Source organism: Alligator sinensis, unplaced genomic scaffold, assembly GCF_000455745.1.
Source record: "Alligator sinensis unplaced genomic scaffold, ASM45574v1 scaffold1332_1, whole genome shotgun sequence".
Taxonomy (NCBI): domain Eukaryota; kingdom Metazoa; phylum Chordata; order Crocodylia; family Alligatoridae; genus Alligator; species Alligator sinensis.
Window position 1 is genome coordinate 251,114 of NW_005842965.1, and position 9,793 is coordinate 260,906.

At 58.9% G+C, this 9,793-nt stretch overlaps 1 protein-coding gene across 1 annotated transcript in view; it reads left to right on the forward strand.

Annotated features, from left to right (window-relative positions):
- Positions 1-9,793, forward strand: part of TNS1 (tensin 1) — a 52,239-nt gene that overhangs the window by 24,652 nt on the left and 17,794 nt on the right. The window contains exons 20-23 of the mRNA XM_025192742.1: positions 3,546-3,748; positions 3,873-3,948; positions 6,008-6,100; positions 7,497-7,532. Coding sequence (XP_025048527.1) covers positions 3,546-3,748; positions 3,873-3,948; positions 6,008-6,100; positions 7,497-7,532 — 408 coding nt within the window. The remainder of the gene's footprint in view (positions 1-3,545; positions 3,749-3,872; positions 3,949-6,007; positions 6,101-7,496; positions 7,533-9,793) is intronic.

Here is a 9,793-nt window from a genome sequence, read left to right on the forward strand (position 1 = left end):
GTCGCGGCCACGCGGTTGTCGCCAGCTCTGCCCACGCCGGGGCTTGAACCGAAGCGGGTCTGGGGACCCCAAAGGAGACAGCGGAGAAGGCTGTTTCCTCTGTCAGCTGCAACGCGGTGCTGGTGGAGGTCAGGGAGGGTGTTGCAGATGGGGACGTACGTGGAACCGGCCGAGACGTGTAAAGGGCACGAAGACGGGGATGCAGAGACGTGCTGCCACCTCGGGAGGTCCCGCCGTGCCCTTGGGAGACATTGGGGCAGACCAGTTTGTGTTCAAACTCAGCGGTTGTAGGGATTAATGACTCCAGGTCCCAGGAGTGGGACTCTGCAGAGCATGATGGGGCGGGTGCCTTGTCTAGCATGGGTTGGGGTGCGGGTGCCGCTCACAAGATAAACCCAGAGGCTTTGAATAGGAATCGGTAGTGTTAAAAGCACAGCCCGTTCTGGTCTTCCTGAGCTCTGTGCAAACCAGCCTGGACAGATCTAGTGGATCCCATACAACTACCCTCCACCCTGGGCCTTCCTCCGAGGTACTGGACGCAGCCCGGGTTGGGGACGGGGACCGGGATGTGCCGATGCTCCTGCTGGCACCGACCCGCAGGGTCCTGGCTGGAGGGTCTTGCCCCTGCACTTGGGGTCAGGACTAGCTGTGACCCCGCAGCTCCCCACCACCTCCGGTTTCTGGGATTGCTGTTCCCTGGGGGTTTGATCCGAGGTGTGCCGGCTGCCGGGGCTGGGGAGTGGCGGGGGTCAGGAAGGCCACGGGCCTGGCTGGAAGCGAAGGAGGTGAGCAGGGGGCCGATTACACCCTTGGGGTGGAGGATGGAGGGTCAGCCAGGAGGACCTTGGGGTGGGGGGGCCAAGCCCTCGGTAGGAATGCAGCCATGCCCATCCCAGCCCGGTCCGTATCCTGCCTCCGCTTGGAGGCCTCCAGCCGAGGAGCTCCCCTGGGCCAGCTCTTCCCTGCCCCGGATCCTCTCTGCCCCTTGCTTGCTGCGGTCCTGAGCCCCAGGGAGGGGCAGCTCTTTCTTTCCTCTCCCGCGGCCCATGCGCTTCATCATCCCCATCCAAGGCAAAGGCGCTGCCTCTCTTCCCGGACCCCATCCAGCCCCAGCTCCAGGACACGCGGGGGTCCCCTTAGCGTCCATGGTTGATCGTCTCTTCTTCCAAGAGGATTTACCGAGCGCCTGGCAGGATGTTGGCAGGGCTTTCCCCCGCGGCAGGCAGAGGGGGTGCTGGATGTGTCCGGCGCCGGGCTTGGTTGCGGTGCATTAGGCGCATTCGTGGAGTGGTTAGAAGCCCTTGCCTGGGCCAGCTTCCCAGGAGCCGGTCCGTCTCCGAGGGCCTGATTTTAGGCTCCAGGCTGGGCATCTTCCTGGAGCTGTGTCAGGTCGTTGTGTCTAACGCCATGCACCTTGTCCTCCGGTTAACGAGGAGCCGGATGCTTAACGAATAGGCCAGCGGGGCTGGTGCTATATGAAGCGAGCTACTGGAACGTGCGCTGATCGGCTCAAATAGATGCAAAGGTGAAAGAAACCGTAGTGCGTTAGGCAAACGAGATGGTTTCATTAGTGCTGTGGTCATTAGAGGGTAGCGTACATCCCATAGTTCGTAGGGTTGGAAGGGACCTCAAGAGGTCGAGGAGAGGGACCTCAGGGAAAATTAAGGGTGGAAGGGGCCTCAGGAAGTCATCTAGTCCAATTAAAGCCAGATAGAAACCAACTCTAGAGCTGTTACACATTTTCAAGAGCTAACTTTATAGCTGGCTGGCTCTTTGTTATAGCCGGACGGTCATTTTAATCCCATGATAATTACTTTGCATGTGTGACCGGTCTTTATTGTGCAGTTCACCAATGAATTGTGATGATTACTTTGCACGTGTGGCTGGTTTAAATGTATTGTGTAGGTTCACCAGCATATTGTGAGATACTTACTTTGCACATGTGGCTGGTGTAAATTTATTGCACGGTTCACCAGTGAATTGCGTAATATATGTAACGTGCAGCAGGAGCCTTGCTCACATTGGTCATACAAAATCGTATCTCTCTTGAGGGTCTTGACAGCACCCCTAGTGCTTCGCCGTTGGCTGTTTCTACACCTGAATTCATATGTCGGTGGCTGGCTGGAGATTTTAGCTAGAGCTGCAGGGCTGGGGAAGAGGAGAGGGCTGTGACCAGGCCGGGCTGCTCAGGCAGAAGCAGGGAGGAGGAAAGGATGCTTTGCATAGTGGGACATCAAGAGCATTAGAAGGGAGAGAGGGTCGTTAACACCTGCGGAGCAGAGAGATTAGCAGCTCCCCCAGGATAAGTGCAGCCACACCAGGGTCACCCCGGCTGCCTTGGGCATGCAGAATTACCCTGGGGATTTCCAGGGGGGTAAAACCATCCCTAGTGGGGCAAAGCTACGTGGGGGGGAAGGGTTTATGGTATGCATCTGCGCCTTTTTTACCCTGATACAAGTGTCCAGGCCTGTACAGTCAGTCTCCAATGTCTTGCGTGACCTTTGACTGGATCTGGCTCCTCCCCCGACTGTGCCTCAGTTTCCCCAGCTCCCAAACCGGGGCCTGGGAGCCCACCCCCTTTGCTCTGCTCGGTTTAAGAGGAGGGAAATTGTCTCTTCGGCTCGTTATTCTTGATTCAGGCCCCCGGGGCTTGGCGTGACGAGCGGCTCCCATCTGCAGCAGGTGCAGGGACCCTGGCCAAGCCCGAGGGAGAGTCTGCAGGGCTGGGAAGGAGCTGGTCGGGGGGGCTCGAAGGCCCGATCCTGGCCGTGCGGATGGACACGGAGCCACGCGCTGGGAATCGCATGCGGGTGCCCGGAGCAGCCGGCTCGAGCACACGTGGGCAGGGCTCCGGGCAGCCGGGACGCCCCCAGCTTTGGGGTCATGTGCCTGGGGGGCTCTGTCGCCACCCACCAGTGTTCGCTCGGGGCTCGGGCGCCCGCAGGCTGCGCTTGGGCTTTGCTGCGTCTGCATTGCCTGTGCTTGCTTTCCGCTCTGGGCTCCGTCCCGTCCCCAGGACCCCGCGTCACGGCTCTGATGCCTGGCCCAGCACGCAGCAAACTCGTGCTCCCCGCGGTGCCTGGGCCTTGCCGGCAGCCTGGGGCCGAGGAGAGGATGCAAGGGCTTTGCTCTCGGCTCTGCCACTGGTGTGTGAGGCAGCCTTGGGCACATCACTTCATCTCTGCCAGGAGCTGGCTGCATTTCTGGTGGGCATGGCCGTTTATTTGGGATGTAGCAGGGGGCAGGGCACGGCTCTCTGCCCATGGGTGCCTTGGTCGTCTTCGAGGCGAGCGCTGGAGCATCTGGGGGGCTCGGGATTCTCCGGAGGGGCTGGGGGCGCGTGACAAGAGGGAGCGAGGAGGTGGCTTTGGGGCCACGGAGCCAATGCCCGGTCCCGGCCTGTCTCCCCATCCCCTCCTGGGAGGAGATGAGCACATGAACGACCTGTTTCCTTGCCGGTGCCCCCAGCCCCCCCGGCTGCTCCACCCAGCGAGGCTTTTCCTGGTTTCTAACGAGCGCTTCCCACCCTGTGCTTGTCCCTCCAGGGGTCCAAGCCCGGGACAAGCCCCCCGATGACATCGCAGCCGCAGCCCCGGCCCGGAGGCGAACGACCAGCGAGGGCCAATACGAGAGCGGGGGCCAGGACGCCAGCCCGGCGCGGAGCCCCACGGCCCGGTCTCCCGTCCACTGCGTCTCGCCGGAGGTGGTCAGCACCATCGCTGCCAACCCGGGAGGAAGGCCCAGAGAGGTGCTTTGGGACCCCCTCCCCAATTCCCGGAGCTGTGGGCCTGGGGGAATTTGAGGCTGGGTGGGGAGGGGGCTCTGCTGGGACGAGGTTTGGGGCTGACCGTCTCTCCCGCCCCGCTCCGCAGCCTCACCTCCACAGCTACAAGGAAGCCTTCGAAGAGATGGAGGGGACATCCCCAAGCAGCCCACCCCCCGGTGGCGGTGAGATTTCCCCCCCAACCCCTGCCTTCCCCGTCTCGCCACAAACCCTATACGTTAACCTGAGTAAGTGCCACGGCTCGGGAGCCGGGGATGGGGCGGCGCGGCGCGGAGCCCCACCGCCATTTCAGCGCTTTCCTCCCAACCTGCTCTGTCTCCTCCACTTGCAGCTCCTTTCATTTCTCCAGCAGCGTTCAGGCCTCTCCGGGCCCCCAAAGATGTGGTGCGGGGACTGGGAAAACCCGACTTTCTCAGGATCCTGAACGTGGCTTCCTCCGGGGCAAGCCGATGCTATGCCTGGCCCTATAAGATACCCCCAGTCCTCGGTGCTGCCCCGAGGGCAGGAGTTGACTCCTTTGCAAGGCTGACTTGCTTCTGTCCATCTCCGTCCTGGGCCAGCGGCCACGTCCGGCCACGCAGGCCTGCTTAGATGCTCGCCAGCCCGTGTGACACTGCCCTGTGCTCTGGTCTTTGCCCTCTTCCACCCCGCTTGCTTCCTAAGTGCCTTGGGCCGTGCCCCGGGGCCGTGCCGGCGTGGGCCGTTGCAGTGGATCAGTGAGTGACCGGGATGCAGCAGCCAGCCTCCTGCTTTGGGGGGGCTCTTTGGTGGGACCCTCGTCCCAGTCGGGAGCGGAGCCACCGGTGTCACCTCCCGGCCTGCGTCTGGCCATCCCGGCACCAATACCACTCGAATGGGGATCTGCAAGACCCTGGAGCGGTGGCTTTTAACTCCATAGGTGCTGCTCTCTCCCCTCCCAGCAGCTCAGGCTGGGGGCGATGCCCCTAGGCATCAAGATGCGGGGGGTAACAGTGAGGCTTGAGAAGCCCCATGGGGCAGTAAGTCTCCCTGGGTATTGCCTTGTCCTTGCCCAGCTGCAGTACCCCCCAAATTCAGCCCCCCCCTGCATATCTGAGCTTTGCATATGGAGCTGGACAGCAGGGACAACTCTGGTTCCCCACCGAGCGAGCTTGTGGGTCTCGAACCCTTGCACCGCAGAGTTGCACGTTAGCAGCCCATGCTCCCGTCTCAGCTTTCCCGGTCGCTCCGCTGCATTTGCCGACACGGCCGCGGAGACACGAGCTCACGGGGCCTGGCTTGTCTCCGTGCCCGCCTCCCTCACTCCGCGCTGCCAGCATGGGCGCCCTCCCGAGCCGTCGGTCCATGCCCGAGAAGGCGAAGGAATGTGCGGACTTTGTTTGTCTCCTTTTTTTATGGCTCTCGCCGCCTTCGGTCACCTCGTGGGCTGAGGTCTCTCCTAGAAAGCCGGGATTGTCTGGAGCTGGTAGCATGCAGCGTCAGGGAGAGAGACATCCATGGGAAAGGGGTGGGAGGAAAAATGCCCAGGTCATATCGAGCCCTTTCTGCGAGACTCGCTGCAACACACACATCTCCCGCGTCCATCCCTCCATGCCCCGGCTGCGTGTCTGTACCCAGCACATATGCCCGTATCGACATACCACATGCCATTCGTTGCGGATGTATGTTTGGCGGCCCGCGTGCGTGCATTTTTGCACGTACTGCATACATCCATGCCCATTACGCTGGCTAGTCCTGACATGCATCCTGGTCGCTGGAAGTGCTTTTGTCCACGTCTTCATTTCACGGGCACGGGTTGGCATCTCTGCTGGAAGGACTTTGGGAGGGTGGTGGGATTTTCGGGTGAGGGTGGGTCGGGTCGTGGATTGATCCTGGTCCCTTTGCCCGGGTGTCCGGCTTTGTGTTGGGGCCCAAAGTCTGGATGACCCAGAAGCCAGGACTCCTGCAGCTTGTTCCTGGAGTGGGGGAGGTTGTATGACCATTGCGTGCCTCAGTTTACCAGCCTGTCCCAAATCTCCCCTGGTGCCTGGGGGTGCTTAGGGAGGGGATGCTCAGCTCGCTCCCCAGGGAATTCGCATGTGCTGGCAGCTGGGCCAGCAAGCCCGAGCCAGGCTGACGTGCCTCTCGGGAGCTGTTATGCCCGTTATGTGTAACACGCAGAGCTGGCTGTAAACGCGCCGCCGGGGATTTGCGGAGCTTTACATTAACAGCTTGCTTCGTGGTCTCGTTTCTCCCTGCCCGCAGTGCGCTCCCCGCCCGGCCTGGCCAAGACCCCGCTCTCCGCCCTGGGCCTCAAGCCGCACAACCCGGCGGAGATCCTGCTCCAGCAGATGGGAGGTGAGTGAGCGCCGGGGCTGGGGTCCGTCTCCTGGCACGAGTGGCGTGTGGCCGCGCTACCCATTGCTACCGCCACAGGCACGTTTCCAGGCGTAACACGTGTGGGGGGTGCATTTCCATGGGTAACATGCGTGGCGGGTACATGTCCATGGGTAACATCCACGGTGACTCAAGTTCAAGCCGGACTGCGATACCTGTGTTGCTACCAGCGTCGGTGCCGCGCCGCGGAGAGACCTGGTCGAAGCAGGCTGTGCGGCTGGCAGGGGCTCTCCGTGTGCCAGCCGGGGGGTGCTTTCAGCTGTCCCAGAGCCCGGGAACGGATCCCAGCTCCCCGGCACTTGACCCTCCCTTCCCCAGCTGTCGAGGTCTCCTTCCCTTCTGCTCTCGCTGCCCTGAGTGCAACCCGCTGTGGGCAGCGAGCAGAGACCCCTTCGTGGCCTGAAGCCATGGGATCGACGCTGTGTTATCAGGAGGCTTTTCATGGGCATGGGTGCAAGGAAGCCCTCCAGCCCCAAATTGAAGGGGGGGCCTGGACTAAAGAGAGAGCATGTCTGTCTCTTCTCAAGACAGTCACGAAGCTCAACCTGAGTGCAACCAGCATTCAGATCAGGCAATGGAAATGCAAACCCGTACTCATGCCGCGGGTGCAGGCCGGACCCCAGGAGCTCGGAGCCCTTGTTCAGTTCTTCCCCACTTCCCCCAGGTTTATAATCATCTCTGCACTCATTAAGAGCATGCGTCTATCTGCAACCCGATTGGGTGCATGTTAACTGCAGGGGTTGATCAGGAAGCCCCGCTCCCGCCTTCATTAAGTGAAGAATTGGGGACAAGTTCTTAACGATGGTTTAACTGGGAGGTTTGGACTCTTAGGGCTGGTCCTTTAGGGGTTGCTTTGATTGTGTGGCTACAGCCAGGCGCCTAAACCAGCGCTTTCTTGTTTGCATCAGGAAAACCCCTGGCATTTGGCCCTGCAAGATTGCCTAAAACTCCTTCCAACCTTTCCATAGGGGAGGAGGTGGAGGCACATGTACCACGGCCTCTGATATGTTCCTTGCATGGGGGGCAGCTGGTGGAAAGGTCCCCTTGCCGGCATCTATGTTCCCTTCCTAATGCTGGAGCAAAGGGATATTTGGGGGTGGCTTGACTGGGTTTCTGCGGGACATTTGGCGGCTTGTAGCTACTCCCAGTGCCTAACGATGCATGAAATGTGTGTGCATGTGCTTGTGCACAGCAGGTGCTTTCCTTTTTCTACAGCAATTCCATTGACATGTGCACACGTGTTAGCCGAGGTGTGAAAGCAAAGGTGCTAACCCAGCTCTCTCTCTCTCTTTCTCTCCTCCTTCTCCCGCGTCTTTCTGTGTCTTTCCCTCATCCCCCACCTTCTCCCCCTCTTCAGAGCTAGCTGGGGAGACGGTAGTTGGCACTGATGAAGGTAAGAAGGGATTTCCCTGTCAATGCACTCATGGCTCGGGCCGTTAAAGCAGAGACACTTGGTCGTGCACCGACAGATCACAAGGGCGTGCAAAACAAGGGGTCTTTTGCAGGGTTTTGCCCTGGGAGCTGGACACGGGGGCTAATCTCTCAGCACATCCCTGGCCCATGCAGCCCGTGAGTGCCTGTCATATCATAGCTTCTGCAGGGGATGCGGTTGAAAGCCGGCAACGTGGCGCCCAGGGGTTTATCCTGCCACGGCGGAGGTTGAAGTCTTTGGAAGACGTGCCCGAGCCCAAAGTGCAGTGCCATCAAGCTACTTCTTGAAGCCACGTGGCCTTGTTATGGGGTGTCACGGGCAGGTTAATTAGCCTGCCCTGGACATGCAAGGCTGGGGGTGATGTGAAGCTGTGAACGGCCTGGTCCGTTCAGGAGCTCTTTGTCTTCAGCCATTGCCCCTTATTTTGCACAGCAGCATTTAACCCAACAGCGAACCTGCCTCGGTGACTTCTGAGAGGGTTGCAACCGCACCGCGAGCTCCTGCCATGGCTTTACAAGCCCATCTGGGGGGTGATGGAGTCCTGCCCTGGAGCATTGTATCAGTCTCTCTTTTTTTAAATGATATTTCTGAGAACGGCTTGAAAAACATCAGTTGGAATTCCAGCAGATTTCAAGGAGAAAATGGGCATTTTTGGGGTCATCAAAAGGAATTTTTCCATCTTTCTTATTGATTTCCCTGATGGCATCAGCCTCAACCATTGGGAGGGTGGTGAAGCACTGGAGCAGGCTCCCCAGAGAGGTGGTGGCATCTCCATCCTTGGAGGATTTTAAGACCCGGGTAGACAAAGCCTTGGCCGGGATGATGTAGTTGGGGCTGGTCCTGCTTGGAGCAGGGGTTGGACTAGGTGTGACCTCCTGAGCTCCCTTCGACCCTCATTTTCTATGAGTCTATTGCAAGCACAAAAATCCCTTTTCTCTCCAGCTCCGAATAGGACCCAGGTGTTTGTAGTAACCAGCTCCTTCCCTGCTCTTTGCCGAGTCCTGCCGCATTGCAGCGGTAGGATGCTGGCAGTGCCCGCGTCTGCAGGGCTGTTACCTGTGGCTTGCTACGATGCAGGGTCTTGGCATGTCTGTCCCGGTGCCTTGTCGCCGTGTGAAAGGGTTTGCAGTGGGGATTTTGAAGACCGCTTCGATTGCTGACTGCTTGCTGCCAGGACCTCCAAAGAAAAACAAGGGAAAAGGCATCATTTTAATAATCTCCTGGTTTTTAAGCCAAGCAGAACCTGTCTCATGCTGGTTGACCATGTTGAATGAGGAGGAGCAATACATGGCAAGGAGTTTCAGCAGAGCTGGTGGAGGTTTTGGGGCTGTTGTAGGAACGGTCTGCAGGCTGTAGGGCGTTGGGATGTGTTTGGCAGCTTGGCGTGGTATGTGGAGGCACAAAGTCGTGGAGAAGCGGGTTGGACGGGACCTCTGGAGGTCCCATCTACTCCATCCCCTGGCCGAGGCAGGACCAAACCAGCCCAAAAAAATAATTGTCTAAACTCTCCGTAAGACGACGGTCAGCCCTGACATGGCAGAGACCTCGCACCCGAGCCAGTGCCCTGCTTCCATAAAGTGCTGTCAATACATGCAACGTCTTTGCTGGTGGAGACTGGACGCAACCTCTCTCTGGCTCGGATGAGAGAGTTGGCTTGGAGCAGGGGGTTGGACGTGGACCTCCTGACGTGCCTTCCAGCTGATCGTATTGCGCTGGAATTATCCAAGTTATATAAATGCGTTATTTTTTTGGTTGCAAATGCCCCCTTTCCCCACCTAAAACTCCCCTCCCCAAAATGAATCGTCAGCGTTAATAGCTGATAGTCAAAGATGAATACCTGGTCTAAACCTCTCCTGGCCATGCCGTAGGTCCAGTAAAAGGTGTCGCCCACAAACAGCTGCAGTAGAGTCGAAACGCTTTGGGCTTTTTAAGGTGGTTTTATTTTTCCTTGAAACCATTCCCCGTAAACGAGACCCGAGGAAGAACATCTTGCTTTCAGAAGCTTGTCTTTGATTCTCCCAGCTACGAGGTTGGTCTGATTAAAGCGACGGACCTCAGAAATCCTTGCCTCCACGAACAGAGCATTTCAAGGACGTTTTTATTGAGTCATAGGAAAGTGAGGCTGGAAGGGAGCTCAGGAAGTCGCATCTAGTCCATCCCCTGCTCCAAGCAGGACCAGCCCCCACTACATAATCCCAGCCCAGGCTTTGTAGCGCCGGCTC